Here is a 21806-nt window from a genome sequence, read left to right on the forward strand (position 1 = left end):
TAAGATAAATAACTTCAATCTGGTGTTTTTAATATCAGTAAGAAGTGGCTCTTAGTAAGATATACATGTTTACTTAATGATTTGCTTTGCCTTAATTACACAGTAACAAGCTCTCATTATTCCATCCTGCATAACAGCATATCATCTTAAACTATTTTTCTTTTTCTTTTTTTTTTTTTTTTTTTTTTTGCAGAAGTACATTTTTAAACTATCCCAACAGCTGTCTTGCTTTTGCTGACCAGCAAATCTCATACTACGAAAAGGAAGCAGATTTCTGATGCTGAAGGACACCGTTGTCATGTTTCTTCACTTCTTCTAGCTGAATCATTGGGAATTGTACCTGTTTTTCAAACCATTTGGCTACTGTGAGCAGCTGCTTCTCTTGGAATGAACGCCCAATGAACTGAAGCCCAATTGGCAAGCCTCTTCCTGAAAGAGCTGTAGGAACATTTACTGCTGGCAGTCCTGAAACAAAAGAAGTTATTCACACAAAAGGCTTACTATTAAACAAATCCAGTTAGAGTCATTTTGGTAACAATTCTGAGAGAACCAGCGCAGCTCAGTAGCATTTTAAAATCTACCCCTACATTATAAAGCATTTTACAAATGCTCACTGTACTTATGTGTAGAGTTGTTAACTCGCTATTATAAGTTAATGAGAGGGGTGAGGTATCTCAATTCTGTGTAAGAGGTTAAAAGGTTGAAGGGAATGGATGTTATAGGCAGGAGAAAACATAGTTGAATTCCTGTCCCTGCTCACCAGCCATGTTTGCAGCCTGTGTTAGGATGTCATCTTGCGTGCTGCGGGTTCTGTTGTCTTCTTTGATGAATTCCACATACGGCACTGCATCGCTCAAAGTGGTAGGAGTGAGTAAAATATCAACACCACTTCCAAAAACCTTCACAAAGTCATTGGCAATGAGACGTCTGACTTTCTGTGCCTTGACAAAGTAATCCTCGTAATTCCTAGAAAGAAGTAGGGGTGTGAGGGTGGAATGCTACGATTCTGAAAATACAGAACAATTGCTTAGTTACTATAGAAAAGATAAGCTCTATATTCCTCCTGATTAAGAGGCTAACATGTATTTGAGTTTCTCATATACCACAAGCTTAGTCACCATACACAGTGCTTACGCTCTCATAGCCATGAAGACGTCAGAGAAAGAAGACATAAGGAAATTCTGTTGAAGAAATGTGAAAGGAAAACAAAACCCTAGTTTAAAATAGCTGAAGATCAGAATAATGCTCTTATGGCCTGAAACTAAACTGTATATTGGATTTCACTGCAGAAAGGCACAGTAAAGCCTAGAAATACTATAGAAGCAAAGCAGGTTTGCAAAATAGGCATTAAGCTCTAGGATTCAATCCAGCTATACACTTAATGAATGTGAAAAACTCCTATGATCTATACAGACATCCAAATGGACTTAAAACCAAGAATGTGGTTCTAATACGCTTCTTACTAAACTGTGCTCTTTCCTCAATTTTTTTTTCCTTATATTAGTATTGGGTTTATGGCTTTCTAAACTGTCTTTATGCGATTGTGAAGCAGAAACAAATCAGTTAGCTTTATGTTTATTGTTCTTTTTAATTTCACATGTAGAACTGGCAAATGTAATAGAATTCATAACTTCAGAGTTTAGTTTCAAAAGCAATCACCAACAATTACTCTTAAATGAAAAAAAGAAAAAATACTGATAAATCAAACCTACTCTGTTAATTCTGATGCAATGACTATATACAACAATCAATGCATGAATGATCACATAGCTATTTTATAAAAAACAAGAGCAAAATATTCTGTAAAATGCACTGTTTGCAGGAAACACAGATGTTTGTACTTTGTCTCAAGAACGCTTGTAGAACGCTGGATTTTGTTCTTCAAAAGTAACTTACTGTTGTTGACTCTCTTGTTCAGTCCTGATGGAACACAATCTTGTGCTCCTTCAGAAAAAAGTGAGCTGCATGAAATTTAAAGCAGTCTTTGGAAAGCTGATCTGGACAGTTGTGACCAGAACAAGCATACTTGGCAGGAATATCGGCATTCCATAAAAGCTGCTTCTAAACTACTGACTGACAACATTCCTGTCTCTGAGAGTAACTAGAAGTCATTTCTGATGAATGCTGTTGCTGAAAGAAGGAGCTTTGTCATGTGCTTGTTTTGAGACAAATTACAGGACCAGTTTCTCTGTTAGTATCTAAACAAATTAAGTATGACTCCTACCTTCTCTAACATACAGGATAGTAAATAAGGAGCAAAAATGGAGATGAAAACGTTAAATTGATTAGTTCAGGCACCTCTGCCTTCCCTCCACTGCTTACTAAGGCAGAGAGCTATAGTTAATTGAACTGCTGTATCATCTGTCTTGCTCTAGAAGACCTCAGCAGAACGCACCAGCAGTTGTTCTATGCAGCTTTAATGAGATTAACACTTACAGAACTTACAATGTTACAAGAGGGATGGCTTTACTGTGATTTCAATGTCTTCCTACAGGATACATTTTCCTTATTTTAACTATTAGGTGACAATAATGCTCTGATGGGGAAAGAAAAAAATCAAAAAGATGTTTTACTTACTTCAGAAGGCTCCCTGGTACGAGTAAGAAAAAACATTTTCATTCACTGCTAACAGTTCACTAGTTACGACATAGCTAAAGCAATAACAACAATAGAAGTTGCTACTGGCTTGAGGACATTTCTTTTTCATGTCTTGATGAACAATTCTTTTCTATTTGCCTAACAAATTATTAACTTAATAACTTTGAGTTTCAAGTGTGTTCTACTTACTGTTTCAACAAGAAGTAGTTTCCTGATAGAATTCTTCCTCTTACAACATCACTAAATCCTTCTCGTCGTGTTGCAGCATACATGCTTTCTGTGGACTTGTTCATGTCAGAACGATGTCCTGGAAAGAAAAGGCAATTTAGAAATAGTTTTTGTGATTCTTAAGATTCAATAACATAATGGTACACATCATAGTACAATAGGCTGTAGTTTGCTGCAGACTGACATGCTGCTATTCTGGAAAAATCCACAAACCATACTCCTTCCACGTTCCATTACAGAGAAGATTTTAAGCCCAGGCACTCAGTGTGCACAAGTAAAACAAAATAAAATATTTATTTATTCTGCTCTTATGTGCACAAGGTTTTTATTCTATTCCAATCAAAACTGATATTTCTTAATGCCACTTAGCAATCATTTATTCTGTCGTCTGAGAACAACAAAAAATAATAATTTAAAAGGCCTTACCATATTCCAGTCCGTCAAACCTGGCCATATTTGATGCCACTTCTGCAGTGCAGAGCACATGATAGCAGACAATTGAGTAATGGGTGTGTGGTAAACTCACTTCAACTACTTTAGCACCTGCATTCTTAAAGAGGTCAGCAGCCTTTGACCAAACAGCCAGAATTTCACTAGAAAGCCCTGGTGCATGGTATTCCTTAGAGAAAAACAAGAATAAATGATGCTTACTTGTACTGGCAACCAACACATAAATACTATTTGCTAAAAATATTTTGAAACTGTTAACACTGTGCTTTTAAATACTTACTACAGCCTATCACATCTACTAAATATAAAAGCACGCAGTACTACATAAACTGGACTCTGTCATCTGAAGAATATTATGTTCACCTTAGTAAATTGTAACCCATAACACAATCCGTAACAGAATTTCAGCAGTTCTCTTCTGGAGAAGTTGTCCACTTGTTCATCTAGTCATAGAGACCACACTGCATGGCTCTACAGTTCTTGGTTAGAAGCTGTTCAGATGTAAGCCCTACTACTAGGGGTACTTTTAGCAGGGAATAAGCTACGCTCACAGCACGTCAGCAGCTACTAGCACGCCTCAGCCAAACAAGCAACCCACCAGAGAACTACAATCACAAGGTTGGGATAGGACTTACTTAGACAAGCTTAAAACAAGACTCTTGTTTTAAGATATTTGCTTCAGTTCAAGCTCAAAATATCTGGGTCAAAATACCATGTGATCTCTGAACAGCAACGACTCAGACATATTATCATAATATATGCATTAACCTGTTTGGGTTAATCTGTAGCAGCAGAAAACAATTGTCCAAGGGATATGAATAATTTATCAATACTACTATTTTAGATTTATCTAAACAGTATGCAGAAAATTAATTTTCTAGACGTATTTTTCTTCTTCTTTTTTTTTGTTTTTTTTTTTTTTTTGCGTTTCACAGATTCTGAATAATTAACTGTCAGTGGGCATCTCTTCTTATGAAATTGAATCTTCTGGTTTACCTGTTCTATCACAGGTTCAAGTACAGGGAGTCAAACCAACAAATGTTACACACACTGTCTCTTTGAAGACAGAACCTTTACAAAACTATAATAGGTAATTAAAAAATAGGCTGCAGTTTCAAATGTCATGCTTAAATTACAAGCATACTTACAAGAACGACTGAATTATATGCATTAGAAACCAAATTACTCGATAAAAACATTAGTGGCTATCATGAAGCTTTCTTTCCATCCCTGTTCAAGCTCTGTGAGTCACAGCTCCTTGTGCCATTCAATTGCCTTTAAAATTATGCTGTATCCCAGTGCCATTTAAACAAGGATTTCAAAAAACTGCATAACTAGTACTAACCTCACCGTAAGAGAAGTCACTAAAAGTAACATACATAAAAGTATGAAGTTATGGAGGTATCTGATGAAAAAGCCACAGAGAAGCAAGAACTGAAGCCCCTCATTTTCCCTGGCACTTCCTGGCAGCGTTTCCCACAGTGATGACAAAGCATTTTAGACAAAGCATTAGCAGATGCTCCCTCTGAATCACCTACGTGGGCAATAGAGCACATACTGCTCTTTTCTGGGAGCTGCTCATACTGTTTTCACTTTTCAAATAATGAGAGATTGGGTGGTGACAGGCAATACACAAATGCTTTATTTTGGAAGGAGTTACATTTGCCATCCCTGTTCAGAACTGTTGATGGGATTTAAATGTTACCTTAGGAATTCCTATAGAGAGCTTGCTGACATCAGTCAAACTTGGCAGTGCAAATGGCTGAAAGATGTCCTGAACAGTGGTAGAGTCTTTAGGATCATGTCCAGCAAGTGAACCTGAAACATGACACGACACATTGAAGAACAGGAAAATGTACAATGGGTAGATGGAATTCAGCCTGCTTTCTGAACGAAGATATAGAGCGTACAAAGATATATGTAGTAATAATACCTAGCACAACAGCTGCATCATCCACACATCTGGTTAGGATTCCTGGCACATCCATGGAGTTCACTAGAGGAATGAGACCATGGCGAGAGATCAGTCCATATGTTGGCTTTAAACCTACTACACCACAGTGAGCAGCAGGATTTCTGGTAGATCCTCCTGTGTCTGACCCTAAAGCTCTATGGTTTCAAAAGGGTTACCGTTAGTAAAATGATTCAGAACATCTCCAAACAATAAATACTTATGGCTTTAAGATGCACGGATTTAAAAATGTCTGAGTACTTCCCAACTAAAAGTCATAACCACACAATCTAAACGTTAGTCCACTCCCTACATCTGTTATTTTTCAGCTGTTCTCAGCATTTTTCTTAGGACCTCTGAATTAGCCACCGGAGAGATCGGTTCTCCCTACAAATCAGAGGTAGATAAATAGAAATCAGGCATTCAGAATAGGGCCCCAAAGACCTACTTCCTACTTCTCTGTTGGTCTGTTCCAATTCTGTGGACTGTGAAAGATGTCTTGTGTTTTAGTTTATGATTTTCAGATATTCGTGATCATTTATTCATCAATGAATGATGACATGAAGTATCACACTCCAGCATACAAAGCAGCAGTCACACAGTATGCCTTTTGCCCTCAGTGACAAGGCAGGCTTTTCAAAGTCTAGGTAAGAGGTTCTTCCTGTTTCCAAGCCTACAAAGTATAGTAGAACTCCCAACTTAGAGTAGTTTCAATGCAATTCTTTTTCATCTCTTTAAGTTGAATTCTTTTACTGCTCTTTCACAAGTGAAATCTTGTTCCAAACTGAAATTTCCACTGTAAAAATTTCAGTGGAATAGGAAAGTCGCATTGAAATTAAGGTTCTCTTGGTTTTAGTGACTTTAAACTGAAAGTCCACTTAAAAAATAGAAGTACTTAAATCAGAATAAAAAATAAAACCTTAAGTTTTATTCATAAAACGATGGGGTTTTTTAAAAGTAGTAATCTCTGGGAGCAAAAATATTTTAACAAGTAGACAAATATAATACATTGGTAAACAAAGACATAATAACTAAAGATTATTTAAAACATCTTCCAGCTAAGAACACAACTGAACACGCATTCTCAAATGTAGCTCTCAAAATTGCATCAAATGAAAAGTGTAAATTTTTAAGGAACAGATTTCTTTTAACAGATGGATGAGGAAGAGAGTATAAACAATCAATTTGTTAAATAGTGTTAACTATTGCTATTCCATGCACATAATTGTTGTAAAAAAATTTTTTTTAATAAACTAAAACTCTTTAAATTATTAAAAACGGATAAAATTCCAAGTATCTTTATAAACTGGCTTCTTGTTTTCAAATTGGGAATTTGAAAGCTTTTAGATGTCAAATCTCACGTATCCATATTATCACATACCCAGCTATAAAAACAAAGGCCAGGAGGAAAGATTTCTATACTCTTACAAGTTGACAGACACCTCATCATTTGCTGAATTCAGTTTTCAGTGTGTACATGTTTAACATACTTAAAAGGCAGAGGATACGTCTCTGTTATTTTTAAGGGTATGTGGGAATAACAGCAATGCTGTCATTCCTTTACTGCCATTATCACTTTACCTCATGCAGAGCAAAGTGCTCACATCAGTACATTGAATAACATTCTAAATGAATCAGCCTAACTCTGCCTACAGGAAATCATGCTGGCTTCATGCTATGCCATGAAAAACTGAAGATGTTGAACTAAATTCTCACAAGCCAGCGCAAATAATGCTCCCATCTCAGACAAGATCAACATCTTTTCTACAATTTAATCCATAAACTACATTATTAGAAAATTGCTAAGTGAACACCTCACAACGTATTTCAAGACATTTCATTAAAAACAATTCCAAAAAGCTTCTTACGCAAAACACGTGAAAGCCGATACAGCAGCTGCACTGCCTCCAGAGCTCCCTCCTGTTATTACCCAGTTAGAGTTTTCAGGCTCAGAGTCAGACCTGGGTACAATTTTTTCCTTGTACTGTCTTGAATAACTCCAGGGATTTCTGACTGGTCCAAATACCCCATCTGTACTCCCAGATCTAAGACAGAACAAATACAGACAGAAGTGACAGACAACACGTTGCATTCTCCAAGATTTTCTTTATCCAGTTCCTCATCCCTTACCCTAACAAATTCAATTTCAACCCAAAAAGACTGGCATATGTACAGTCTAGTGCAGATAGACAACGTGCACAAGTTGAAATCTTCAAAGGGACCCTCCTCTGCCACAGAACCTCAGCTTCTGTTAGCAGGTGGCAAGGGGTTGGAAGTAGGTGGGCTTTAACATTCCTTCCAACATGAGTCATTCTGTGACTCTAAAGCCACCGGAAAGGATGCAAACAGAAAAATATAAAACAAATTTAATGTACCTAAAGGTAAAACTATCTATCTGCTACAAAACAAAAGTACTCTGGCTTCCCAAGCCTGCATTTGGAAAAAGCGAACAAAGATGACCACAGCCTTGTGGGACACTGCTCTGGAGAAGGGGGGAAAAGCCCCCCAGTATCAGCAACAAGTGCTCCTCTGTAAATAACCCATGATTACTTACTCTATAGCTCTCCCCTGAGGTCACAGTCTGCTGTTTCAGAGTGTTAGACTGGCTTGTTGGAATCTGGTTTCAGCCTGTGGTAATCTAGGTGCAGGCTGCCACCAGAAGCAGGGAGGGGCTTGAGGGGCTTTCCACCTTCCTTGCAACTGCCACCTCAGGTTCCCCAATTCCATAATGTTGGTGTTATTAGCCAGATCAGCTGAGCTGGCAGTTTACACAGTTGAAAATGAACCTAATTGAGACACTGCTTTTCAGCTGGATCAGCTTCCTCATCAAGCTGATGGTGCAGCCATGTTGGTGATGGCATGAGACTGTGCAAATACAGAGTACAGAAATGAGAGGCTTGGGGTGAGATAACCCTTATTAGCAGAATCCTGTGCTTTAGTGAGCTTAGATTACTTCTAGCCCTGTGTAATGAAGGGGTTTGGTTGCTTTTTCTTCTCCTTTGCTTTTTTCCTGCTTTCCCTCTGAGGCATGTCTCTGACATGGAAATGACTTTATCCAAAATGATCCAATCGAAGTATTTAACCCAACTAAACCTATGCCTTTAGCTTAGGAAAAATAAAAACAAAGCCAAAATGCAACACTTAATGTTTCTCATTGGTAGCTGAAGTCCTGGACACTGACAGAGTCGTTAAGGTTGGAAAAGACCTTTAAGATCATCTAGTCCAACCATCAACCCATTACCATGACGGCCACTAAACCATATCTTTCAGTATCCAGCAGATCTGGTGACAGAGGCTCCTGTCTCTGCTCAGGGCTGCCCCAGGCTACTGCATGCTGCTGCCTTCACTGATTTGTCAGAGAACAAATCTGTGACAGTATTTTCCAATTCTTTTTCCTAGCAGAACTCACTAGTATTAGGCAACAGTAGCACAGGCAATTCAAAGTGTTGCTCTAAATTATCCTTTTACACAATCAGAGCACTCATACATGTTAATCCAGTGGTTGGGAGAGATGGTAACTGTCATCAAGGCCATAACAATAATTAGTTAAGGGCAGAAACCACCAGTAGGAAAGGAGAAAAAAAAGTCAGCAAATAGCTGGTGTGGTAACCAGATCTACTTGCTACTGGATATGCAAGTCTGTTTGTCTTCTGCTTTCTGCAAAGGCTACGCTACTCTTCCCCCTCAAACACAGCCATAGTTGAACTCTATGTTCATAAAAAAATTGACGTGTAGATAATTTACACAACAGTAAAAATGTTCATGCAATATTTGAGAAATTCAGGCAACTCTAAATTCTCTTTGCAGATTAGCGTTCGTTATTTTCTAACATGACAGAAAGAAGAGTTTAAGGATTACGGATAGATCAGGACAGATGGCGTGTAATCTGTTTAATGTAGAATCACATGTTAAAAATAATAAACATCACTCACCCCATTGCAAATTCATCTAGGTTTGTTTTTCCTAAAAGCACAGCTCCCCCATCCAGTAATTTCTGAACCACTGTAGCATTGTAAGGAGAAATATAGCCTGAAAGCAATCAAAACAGTTAAGGGAGTGGTTGATGAGGTATGGTTGATTTCTAAAAGTAGCTACTCTTCTGAACACTTAAATTTTTTTGCTATTTGTGCATAAAAGTTATCACTGCACAATGCCCAAATTTTGCTTCAATAGACAATATGGTTAATTCTCAAGATTTAGCAAAAGTAAACTAAATACTGTTTTGTCCGTAATGCTTTTTTTTTTCCCCCCTCCACAATTTACAATCCAGTAATTCTGGATTATACATTTCCTGAAGGTGGAACTAAGCCTTCACACAAACAAGTTACCACAGCAGTAGCAAATTATGGCATTTGGGCAATTTGCAGACGAGTGCTAAGTGATCTCAAATTATTCCCTTTACCATGAGAAGGGGGAGCATATTGTTAATCACAAGCTGAAATACAAACTGGCTATCCTGTGACCAACTGTGTGCACCTTCAGCCACTTTGACCTCATATAAACTACAGTGAGTTCTGTGCCACTCCCATGAGATCCTGGGTTGCAACTAACTTCTTCTGTGAATAATGACAGTGATTTCTCCACCCCCACTCTCAGCTGGAACAAGGACAGCATCACTCCTAAAACCCTCTACCATTCATCTACAATAAAGTACAACGGGTCTGAGAACGTGCTTAAGGAAAAACATCTCAGGTAATGGAACACATTCTTTAAATTGCAATACTGTGTTTTGTTTCTTCTGTTTAAGGTAATAGGATTAGCTCAAGTAAATCAGCAGAAGTTTATCTTTCTCAATACTTAGAAGTTTTACTTTATGCAGAATGAAGAAGATAATAAGAAATGTTTACTACTTTCACTTTTGCTACGGAAACATTGGAATGTCTTGAAAATTTTCCTGGAGTGTTAATAGAAACAATAAGCTTGGAAAATTTTAAAGAATTAAAAAGTCATACAGACCTGTTCTGTAAAGCAGGAATGAAGAGAACTGTTAATATCTACTTTGCTACAGCAAAATGAAAGCGCTACATAATGCAACAGTTATAAACAGAACACAAAAGGACTGTGTGCATTTTGCCCGACACAACAGCAAACACTACTGTCTGCTCTCCTCTGTAAATCTAAGTGTAACATGAAAACGTGAACTACAGAATGACTCCATTTTAGGTAGGCCAGAATAATCATTGCATTGTTAATGGCAGTGTAGCTACATGAATAAAGGAGAAAATGCACTTGCATAAGAAAAAGATACATCTGTAATGCTAGATGATCTTGACAGAGGAAATCAGATAAATACATTTCCTCAAATCAGCTCAGCTCATTTTTGAAAATGTTTGGATCTCTGGAAGGCTTCACTCCACTAAGCCTCTGAGGAGAAGAGCCAGAGCTCCAATTTCACCTTAAAAGCTCTACTGCACCTTTCATACCGTACCTTTTAGCATGTTTGATGCACATGTTGTCTCAATGCCAGCTGTATTAAAGTTGTCCTTCACTGCAATGGGAATTCCGTCCAGCTCACCCAATGGCTGACCTGCGTTAGGAATTATTGCAGAGATTACATCAATATGTTACCTACAGTCAATTACAATTTACTATATGTGTCACTTCTGGTGCTTTTTGTAAGTACAAGAGCTATCCATTTAGCATTTGCTGAGTCTGTTACATTCTCAAGGCCCATTGCCTAGAACTCCTATAAGCACTATGCCCAGAGCAGCCCCTGCAAAGCACAGCGGGTCCTAAGGCAGCAGGCGGCTGCTTTCAATCAGGCCAGCTGCCCCAGCAGATCCTTGTTGCTTCCAATGAGACGACATCATGCTTATCTCAGCCCTGGGTGCTGCCTGCACCCACTCCATCCCAAGAGCCAGCACATCCGCCCACCTGGCACACACAGCAGATGCAATGTACAATAAAAGCACTCTTCCACCAGGAGTGCCGCCTTTATAAACAGGCTACCGTACCTCTTCGGTATCTTTTCTCCGACTCCTCAGCCTGCTTCAATGCAGTTTCTTCCGCTACCGTAATGTAGGCGTTGAGAAACTGGGTGCTTCTGATGAGAGCGAGGCACCTCTGGCAGAGCTCTGTGGGGGTGACCTGTCCTTCCTTTAGCGCTGCTGAGATCTGAAAGGGCAGCGACAGCTGTCAGTGGCACGAAGCTGCTACCAGACCCCAACCCAGCGCATCTCGGCAATAAAACGCGTCTCCGCGGGTACGCGATCGGGCCCCGCGAGCCGCGGTCACCTCGAGCCCGCCCCGCCGGCCGAGAGCAGCACCCGCACAGCTCGGCCCGGGGCCGCTCACCTGGCGCAGAGAAGCGCGCAACATGGCGACTCGCTCCCCGCGGCCTCGCACCGCTACGACCCCTCTCACGGCCCGTCCCGGCGCCGCGCCGAGAGCCTGGGCGCCGCCATCTTGCCGCAACAACGAGCGACGCCATTGGCGGAGCGGCCAAGACGGCGGCCGCCCATTGGGCCGGGACACCGAAGGGGCGCCGAGGATCTGAGAGACGCCCGGCGGGGTCAGAGGCAGGGACGCGGTCGCGGCCGTGCCCGCTCCCGGTCATGCTGGCGCGGAGAGCGCTGCGCTGGGCGGCGCGGCGGGGCGGGCAGCGGCCGCCGGTGCGCGGCCTCCGCGTCTCTCCGGGGGCGCGGTCCGCCATGCCCTCGTGGGTCATCGACCGGTACGGCCGCAATGAGGTGCTGCGCTTCACCCGGGACATGGTGTTCCCCGTCATACAGTACCCCAACGAGGTCATTGTTAAGGTGCACGCCGCCAGCTTGAACCCCATAGACCTTAGCATGAGAAGTAAGTGGCGGGGCACGAGCGGCCCTAACCGCGCTTCTGAGAGGCGGGGGTGTGAGATGGCGGGCTGTTGTTAGGTGTGCGATATCCCATAATCACACACGCTTACTTGTTCCTTTGGATTCCTACTTGTGTGATGTTGGAAATGGAGCACGTGCAGCACAACTCTCAGGATGTGTGTCAGTGTTGCTGCGTAATAAACTTTTTGTAATGAAGAGCCGTTTTATGTGGTCTGATTAAATCACAACAACAATTTGTTAAATTGTTACGTGGTGATTTGTATTCTTACGTCTCCTGCGTGCTCTTTGTTGGGTGAGAAAACCGTAATTAAGATTTCCCTATTACTTGTAAAATCTCCAAGTATTGCAGATTTGTTGCATATTTAAATTGTAACAGAAATGCAGAACGTGCTGAAAATGGGGCATTATATTCAGACAGTTCTTTCTAGATGGAATTGTCCAGTTAGTGGATTAAATCCCACCAATCCCACGTAATGGCTAATTTCATGTTTTCTAGGTGGTTATGGTGCAACTGCATTAAATATGAAGCGGGATCCCCTGAAAATCAAGAGCATGGACACTGAATTCCCACTAACGCTTGGTCGAGATGTCTCAGGTGTTATCATGGAATGCGGACTAAGTGTGTCTTATTTCAAACCTGGAGATGAGGTGATAACACTAATCTGATTTTTTTTTTTTTCTTCTTTTTCTTTTTTTTTCTCCCTAAGAGCACATAGTTAAACTATACCATGAGCTATTCAGCTGCCTTTCCCTAGTAAGAAAATTCTTACATTGTTGCACTCTGAATCTGGGCTGTCTTGCAGTACCTTCTTAGAGCACTGTCTTCGCTACATTCTTTCTTGGACAAACACCTTTCCCTAACTTGTGTCAAAATCTCTTTTGATTTCTAATTTTTGGCAAATTGAAATAGGATTTCTTTATTGAACGTAACTTTTCCACATGGGTGTGATTTTGTGCACAGAAATTGGTAGTTGTTTTCTGTTTGTTTTTAGGTATGGGGAGCAATTCCTCCATGGAAACAAGGCACTCTCTCAGAGTTTGTGGTAGCTAGTGCAAATGAGGTAAACCTGCAAAAATGTGGATAACAGATGAAAAACAAAATTGTAAATACTGATGTTTTCCTCTTTTTTTTTTTTCCTTTGATGCCTGAATAGCTGTTGATATTTGACTTGATCTACACTCCTGCTAGACATAATTGAAAATGTACAATAGATAATTTGCAATTCAGTAAAGCTGATTTAAAGATTTCAGTATCACATAGGATCCGCTGTGTGATTTAGATAAGACTGATTTTATTTCAGGTATCTTTTAAGCCAAAATGTCTCAGTCACGTAGAAGCTGCCTCCTTACCGTATGTAGGTCTCACAGCGTGGTCTGCAATTAACAAAGTTGGAGGACTGAACCAAAGTAATTGCAGCGGGAAAAGGTAAGTAACTTAGTTACTTACCTAGTCTGGTACTAAAATATAGTGTTCCTTTTTTATGCTGATCAGCAGCTTGTAAGACATGTCTAGCAGTGCTGAAGGCTGCCATGGCATTCATAAAGATCAGCTGGCCTGAAGATGCCAGGTTCAGTCTGTGCAGCTGCTAAGGAAGAGGCTATTTCAGAGCGAGATTCAGCCTAACTGATGTTTTAAGGCCACTTGCTGGCACTGCCTCTCTTCCTTTAAATAGTGACTATATAGAAACAATATAATGTGCATGTACTCTGTGTGACTAGATAGATAATTTAAGGATGGTATCTTTAGAAATTTATTGGGATTACCTTTCTGTTTGTAAGGCAGCTGCACACATATAATATTCTCTCTCAAAAATCTCATCAGCTCATAAAAGGTCTTCTCAGTCACAGAGGTGTGTTTCACTGAGATTCACTCCTGTATGCAGGAATAATTTGGGGCAGGCTGGCTTGCTAGCTTTTTGGAAAAAAGTGACTGGGTTTCTTTTGACCAGTAGGACAGAACTCATTTAATGAGGCCAGGAAGGTAGAAGAGGAGGGGAAAACAGGCAAGACTAGCGGCCAAACAGAAAAAAAATTTGCTTTATCAGCTTGTTAGCCTGACAGTGGCAGGTGAAGGTCAGGAGAGGATAAATACTTTGAAAGACTGGAGCAGATTTTTTGCCTCATAATGGAGGTGTGCAAATAGATAGCAAAATAATCACTAAAACTATATGCTATCTCAAAACTTTGTCATAAAAGAATAATTGGGCAATAGGAATCTCCTCCTGTCTGGGGTGTGAACTGTTGTAATGCAACACATAGCAAAGGATATCAGATTTACTGAAATTCTTCACCCACCACCTTAGAAAGTAATTGAGAGATTGTTTTTTCACATGTCGTGGTATATTTCATCACAAAAATACAAATTAATTGTTTGCTCTAGATATAATGTTCTGGGAAAACAAATTGCAAAATCTGAAATAATTTCATAGACATCTTTGAAATTAACTTCCAGCTACTGATAACATACTGAATGTACCATCTTTTTTTTTTTTCCTTCTTAAGTATATAGATTGTTGTTTGTTATCTTAACTTTCACATGTAAATAGAATTAACCTAGAAATCTGTTGATGGGCTAACCTTATTTAAACTATCTTGCCAGTGTTCAGGTAAGTGTTCAGATTGTTAAGTGAAATGCAAACTGCAGTTACACCATGTCTTCACATATAACATTTACTTTTAGGTTCCTAACAAGTATGTAATTGTTCTGCCACTGAAAAAATAATCTTGTAAGGCAACAACTTACTTCATGTTTCTTAATTTCTCATAATAATTGAACATGTTAGTAAGAAGTTGCCTGCGTGAGTAATTTTCCATTGGCCTTTTTGTCTCCTGTAGGTGTGTGTAAATAGCTATGTAGGTGTATGTAGGACAAGGTGTATGAAAGTGTGTCTTATTTTGAAAAAGTACCTGTATTCCTTGAGGAAAACTCCTTCACTGGCACTTTATTGCAATATTAAGACATCTTAGAAACAGCAAGTGTTTCTACTGGTGTGTACTGTTTTCTTTGCCTCTCTAAGGTGGAAGGGTGGACTAACCACAAGTACGTGCTGTCAGTCCCACAGCATGGGACCCTGTACCCTGATCTGACAGGACAATCTGCTGCACTTTCCCCAGCTTTGTTTTTACGAGTTACCTGAAGTGGGCTCATGCTGTTTGTGGTTTGTTTCACTGCAGCTCTAGTCGTTTTGCCACAGCTTTCATCCTAAATCATTGTAATTTACATCAGTGTTCTTGCACAAGGTAAAAGTGAATCTGCTCGTTGTCCAGAATGTCGAGAATGACTCTTTGGTTTTCAAGTTCTCTCTGGATAATAACCTGATGAACTCCTTGTGGGTGAGGGTCCTGCTTCAGTAGAAAGGGAATATGGTTGTTCAACAAAAGCTGTTAAACCTTCCCTGCTGTATTCACAAAAAGCGTGTTAAAACACGACCACTTGAGAAGACCTTGAAAGCTTTTATGTTGATAAGGAATGAGGGTCTTCATGTAAATGCAGAGTAAACATCTTGTGTGTTAGAGTTTACTGGGAAGATGTACACTAGGATTATGCTATGGGGGGTTGTTGAAATTACACTCCTGGTTTACATGTTTGCAATGAAAATTGAAATGATGCAGTAACCCAGGATTTTTTTTTTCAGAGAGTGTGTTATTTCATCATTTTATCTGATGAGAATTTCAAAGTGAGTATAGGTTGCAATAATTCTTGATAGGGTACGTGTACATGCTTCTTGATGCAAGAATAAATGTTTAGGGACATTTTGTCAGCATAATCAAATGAAATTTGATTTTATTTTTTAACAGCTCTTACACTGTCAAACGCTTTCCCACATCCTTAAGTTACACCAAGCAGTGTGCCCTGTCTCCAGCACTGTACAGAACACTGAGCTGCTGAGCTGTGGCACACGTGCCTCCCGATTATACAAGGACTTCTCTGTTGAAAGTGTGCATGCAGGTGTGTGATGGCCACAGCAGCGTGCACGCAGCCCAGGGCAAGTGCTGTGCAGTGTGTGTGAGGGTGGTGACCTGCTCTGTGATGTGAGTCATTTGTCACTTGACCTGGAGGGTGGCACATTACTCAGTTAAGCTGAGGTGCCCTTAGAGCATAGGCATAGTTTATAAAGCAAAGAGGTGTTCAAGGCCAGACTGGATGGGGCCCTGGGCAGCCTGGTCTAGTATTAAATGGGGAGGTTGGTGGCCCTGCCTGTAGCAGGAGGGTTGGAGATTCATGATCCTTGAGGTCCCTTCCAACCCTGGCCATTCTGTGATTCTGTGAAAGAGCTTTCTTAAGGTCAGTGTGTACAAAGTTCTAATAATTAAAAGTTTTGGTAGGAAATAGCCCATGTAACATAGACACAAAATAAATCTGAACCTTACTTCTACTTTGGGAATACTGAGCATGTTTATTGATGCCCTAGCCAAGCAGCTCCCCACAGCTGAACATGTTGCATCAGTCCTCAGGCAAAATGTACATTTTGAAGTTACAGCTTTCTTCAAATTCTGCAATGGAGGAAATGCCCTTTAGATAAGGAGTAAAATTTGTTTTGAGGGTGTTTTCTGGTTGTTTTTTTTTTGGGGGGGGGGGTTCTTGGAAGGAGTTAATGGTAACTGTCTCTTGTAACGATAAAGATGAGCTAAACCCAGTGTCCTGAGCACGGTATCCCTGAGACTTTTCAAGGATAATCAGGTCTGAATAAAAATGTTGCTTCAGACATCTGTTGTTAGAAGCATGGTTCTGAGCATAAGTACATTTTGGCAGGTTTCAAAGCAGAAGGCACTGTGGTTTCAAATTCTTCACCTGAACTCTACAAATTTAGATGAGTGAACTAGGGAATAGAATCTGATGAGTTTCAAAGGAGTATCCATTTTAGAATGGATACTGTGACCAAAGCCAGGTCTCTTAGGTTACTTCAAAGAATTTTTGTCAACTGATACTCTAGATTGTCTAGTGCAATTTTGCTTTGTAAAAGCTATTTCCCTCAGCATCCAGCAAGGTAAGATATAAAACAGGAATATCACCAGCTTTTGAAAATACTGAAATTTTTCTGGCAAACAGAAGTTCTGAGAAACATGATTCTCCACAGCCCTATGCCAAGACTTCATCTTGGATGTACCTTTTGTTCTAGAATTAGTAAATGAGTCCAAAGTTGAAACACCATTTGTAGCTTCGCTTGCAAGGTTTTCTTACCGATTCCCTATTTGAAGTTTAGCTAATTAATAAAAATACTTAGGTGTAATTTTTTATTAGGCTGCTGTAGCTTTAAGGTTTTCACACCTTTGAGATTGCATTCCTTTGTATGAAATTTAGGACGATGTATTCAGTTAAAATGAACTCTCATTTGATAATAATTTGGTGATATGCATCTTTGTTTTCTTGTTTACTAATTTCAAGAAGTGGGCATTTTACAGGGTGTTGCTGAGATGCACTGAACTAGTACAATTCTGCTGCCATTTTCTTCAGATAGTTTAACAGAACTTGTGTAGTGAGGCTGCAACACGTTTGTTTTTTAGATAAATGTTCAGTGATAGTGGAAAATTATGCTCCCTATATTCTGAAGTCCTTGGTCTCTCTAAGTAATGTGACACTGAACTATTTTTGCTAGATAGTAGTAATTCGTGTAAAAACGTTAGCAAAATCTAATTTTTGCTTTAGGCAAAGTGATAACAGAGTCTGGGAGACAGAAAGATTCTTACTGATTTTGTTCCAAACTAAGCAATTAAATTTGGGAAAGTGTGGACAGAGACAGGATTATCTTTTTCTCATGATAAATGTTGACAGCTCCACTGCCTGGAATTAGTGGAAAGCACATATGAGGAAGTCAGTATGGCTGCAGTGAGATAATGCCCTTGGCACAGGAAGCAGGATGAAAGCTGTGTTAAATTATGTTATTAGGTATCTGAAGAGTTAATCATAAAGTAATACTGAATGACAAATAAGTGTTTTGCTGATAGTGATTTCATGTTGGAGATGTATAAGATTAAATAGTTGCTATACTGTTTGTTTGAAGAACTATTCAATAAATGTTCATTTTCTCTTACAGAGTGTTAATATTAGGAGCTTCTGGAGGAGTTGGCACATTTGCTGTACAGGTAATATAACACAGCATGCCCAGGGTGCATCTTCAGACTGTTCAGTACAAAGAAAGGAAGGGAGTTGAGGGACTGAAATAGGAAGCCACCCATTGAGCTGACAGAGCTCCAGAAGTTTTGGGACTTGCTCCATTCTGTTTGTTACATTTTATTAGTAGGAAGAAGGGGCTTTAAAATAATGGGATAGGGAGTGTAGTTACTAAAAGAACACATTTCCCAGTTTAAGTGCAGGAATCATAGAATGGTTTGGGTTGGAATGGTCCCTTAAGATCATCTAGTTCTACCCCCCTGCTTTAGGCAGGGACACCTCCCTCTAGACCAGGTTGCTCAAAGCCCCATCCAGCCTGGCCTTGAGTGCTTCCAAGGAGGGGGCTTTCAAAATCTCTTAATTTGAAGAAATCTCTTAATTTGCAGAACTTGAAAGTTGTCACTTGTTTTCATTCTCTTTCAGTCATCTCTGCTCCATAAATATGAAAAGAACTTGGCATATGAGTAGAAAAATGATGGAGTATGTAGATGATTGCAGTTGTGATTGTCTGTAAAATGGTAGCAATTATAGCTGTTGTGGGTGGACAGTGATGCTGGAGACATGAGGCTTTCATGAGCAGTCTAGGAAAAGCACAGTGGCTTACATTAACTTACATTAACATTCCACTGTTGTCTTTGCCTTGTTGCCTTCTTGCATTCCTACTTTCCAGTTGCCCTAACCTTAGGAGAGTCAAGAGTCTTTTGTTGACCAGTCTTCTACTGAATATCTTTAATTGTGGAACATCCTCCTTGTATACTCTCATTTAATTCATTTTTATTTTAACTGGTGTCACCTTGTGTAGAAACAGCTTTTTCTTGAGAATATTAAAAAATGTAATATGATTAATTATTAATTAATCCAGAGTCAATTTAAAAAAATTAGTGTGAATCTTTTGAATGAGATTTACAGAAGAGATGAATAACTAGCAAAAAAGCTTTTCTTTGCTTTAAGTTCTGAAGCAGAAGAGCTAACCTGACATCTCCTTGAGATAAATCAGATTACTTTTTCTCATTATTAGTACTTTATTTACAACAAGATAGAGGTATGGAATACTTAATGAGCAGGTAGGCAGATAAAATTAAATCCCTGCAGTGGTTGATCTGCTGACAGTTTTATAGATTGTTAGCTTTAAAAATGCATAGTCTGAATTATCAGATTCAGAAGATGAACTGAGTATTTGAAGTCTTATTTATCCTGAGGGCTGGTATTTGCAAACTGCATGAAAAATCCCTCCTCAGCCACCCCAACTCAGTCCTCTACCATTTGCCTTAAATAGCAGTAAGTTCTAACCATTGTTTGATATGTGATACGTTACCTTGTGTAATATAATGATATTTTTTTCTTTTAAGTATTTCTCACTAAATTTTAAACCTTTGCCTCCTTTTTTTTTTTCCTTCTTTTTTTTTTTTTTGTTTCTAGCTAGTGAAGGCCTGGGGTGCTCATGTGACAGCAGTTTGTTCCCACGATGCTAGCACACTGATGAAAAAGCTTGGAGCAGATGATGTGATTGATTACAAATCTGGAAATTTGGAACAGCAGCTTAAAACCTTACCCTTGTACGTGTTTGTGTTGCTTAATACTCAGATAAAGGAGTTGGCTATCAGTCTTCCTGCCTTTTGATTCTGGGCTGCAGTCTGTCAAGACTCCCTCTTTTCCTTTTCCTTTTTTCCTTTTCCTTTTTCTTCCCACTTCTAAAGCCTTGTTTCCTAAAGCAAATTCATCCCTGTCATTTTTTTTGAATGTAATTTGCCAAGTGAGTTTTGCAAGCACAGGTTTCATTGTAAGATTAAGCCAGTTAATTGGGTTTGTGGAGACAAGCTCACTTTCATGTGCTTCTAATGACCATTATTTGATCAGTTTTGTCAGCTTCCATTGTAGGATCTGGGAGTGCTTAAAAAGGCATGAATAAATCAAAACAAGTCTCAGGAATCCTCTGTGAGGTTCCTAAATAGGAAAATACCTATCTTCTATAGGGAAGAATTATGTCAGGAAGCAGTTTAGTGACTTGCCTCCAGTCCTGTAGCCACTGTGCAACATAGCTGGGAGTGAATTCCTGTAACATCAAGTATAGCTGCCTCTGTGAATAATCACATTTATCTGGTCACAGCTGATATGTTTTAAGTAGCTTGAGGGGTTTCTCTGAAACTTTTTTTTTTTGAGTTTTGCAGTCTTTCCTTCTGTTTAAACTTAGTCTTCTGTGACTTTTATTTGAAGATGGTAATTACACTGCTGTTTTTAGCTAGGTTGAATTAATCTGGTGGAAAAATAGAAAACATTCAATTGATAAAATAATCTTACTATTAACTACTCTACAGAGGTGTGTACCCTTTTATTGGGGTGTGATTCCTAATAGGTCTGAGATCAATTGTGAGGGTGTTGGTGCTGTCTGTTTGAGCAGAATATACAAAAATTAACAGCTTGCAAGCAGTGCTGTATTTGCTAAATTCTGCTCTTCAAGTTCTTAAATGCTAAACATCCATTCTAGCAAGCAGCCATTTTTAGGAGCTATGAACCTTTATATGAGTACAGTTTTTGATGTAGCTAAGCCCATCAGTCGTGTATACTGAGAGGAAGGATCCTATAGCCCTCCTCTTTTCAACTGTACTGACTCTTCAGACTCCATGGTGAGCTGTTCTTTTCTGGACCATTAGTTTTCACTGCATTAATTCCTGTTTTGTTGACAGCTTTTAGATTAACTCAACTATAACATGAAATCACACCCTTGGAAGACAGTCAGGAAAAATCTTTCTAGAGATAAGAAATTTTCCATTTATTTACGTGAAGTATTCTTCCTTTTATTTATGGATTTGTTAGATGAGGTATATGCATTTCTATAATCCATTATCTATTTATATAAACTATAGTGCATCTGTTCCTATTTGGAGATTGCTGAAAATTTGCAGCAGAGAATGAGAATGAGGTGTGTATCTAACAGAATAGGTACAGTAGCTCCCAGTTGCCACGTTCAGCCCTTACAGGTTCATGTGCTGGGACAATAAGAACAAATGCTAAAAGCGTGGCTTGTTGCCAGTGGTTGCATATAACCATAATGTGAAGAAATGATTTTAGGCTCTTTGCTTTGAAGTTCTACTTTAAGTAAGGAGATTCAGAGAGAAGATGCTGTCAGTAGAGATAAAATAATTTGTTTACGTAACTTTGGCCACTGGAACTGGCTTCCATGTGAACACAGAATGGACAGAAGATATTCCTAATCAGGGCAGGAGTCCAGACCAGACTTCAGACATACATAGCATTCTGTTGAATGCTAAGACCAGACCTCAAGAATGTTTCAGTAATTTCAGTCAGAGGGATGAGGAGAGAATGCTCTAGAAGGCTTCAAGCAAATAGAGAATGTTACTGTGCATCTGAGAGTCTGCTTTTTGGAGTTAGGGGCCATTTAATGATTGAAACAGCCTCTATCTGCTATGCAGTGAACGGACAATAACCTGTAACTTTAACTTCCTTCCTATAATAAAGCTGGGATTTAGTTGAACTCATAGGGTTTGCTTGCTGCTGTCTTGCAGGCAGATTATTTTAATATACTGCAGTGACAGGTAGGAATGTGAACTACAACCAGTTTCATATATGATTTTGTTCATTTATGATTATTTTCCCTGTTTTGTGACTTTGAGCCTGTTCTTTACACGTCTCC

General features: G+C 39.3%; 2 protein-coding genes across 5 annotated transcripts in view; one reads left to right on the plus strand and one right to left on the minus strand.

The window, feature by feature from the left end:
• On the minus strand, positions 1-11679 carry QRSL1 (glutaminyl-tRNA amidotransferase subunit QRSL1). Its single transcript, XM_085217565.1, has 11 exons — positions 11522-11679; positions 11182-11341; positions 10656-10754; positions 9160-9256; positions 7096-7272; positions 5210-5385; positions 4982-5094; positions 3253-3445; positions 2788-2905; positions 761-966; positions 1-465 (listed from the first exon to the last, which is right to left on the minus strand). The coding sequence occupies exons 1-11, from the start codon at positions 11543-11545 to the stop codon at positions 254-256; spliced, it is 1575 nt and encodes a 524-aa protein (XP_085073691.1). The 5' UTR covers positions 11546-11679; the 3' UTR covers positions 1-253.
• The window catches only part of RTN4IP1 (reticulon 4 interacting protein 1), a 20416-nt gene continuing 10276 nt past the window's right edge, over positions 11667-21806 (plus strand). The window contains exons 1-7 of one of the 4 annotated variants that reach the window (XM_085217566.1): positions 11669-12025; positions 12539-12690; positions 13035-13103; positions 13344-13468; positions 15678-15719; positions 18078-18126; positions 19574-19710. In XM_085217566.1, coding sequence (XP_085073692.1) covers positions 11782-12025; positions 12539-12690; positions 13035-13103; positions 13344-13468; positions 15678-15719; positions 18078-18126; positions 19574-19710 — 818 coding nt within the window. In that variant the 5' untranslated portion in view covers positions 11669-11781. Of the gene's footprint in view, positions 12026-12538; positions 12691-13034; positions 13104-13343; positions 13469-15677; positions 15720-18077; positions 18127-19573; positions 19711-21806 lie in introns of all 4 variants that reach the window. The other 3 variants (XM_085217568.1, XM_085217567.1, XM_085217569.1) reach the window with 3 other exon arrangements.

The sequence above is a fragment of the Meleagris gallopavo genome, chromosome 2 (assembly GCF_905368555.1).
Source record: "Meleagris gallopavo chromosome 2, MGAL_WU_HG_1.1, whole genome shotgun sequence".
Classification (NCBI taxonomy): Eukaryota; Metazoa; Chordata; class Aves; order Galliformes; family Phasianidae; genus Meleagris; species Meleagris gallopavo.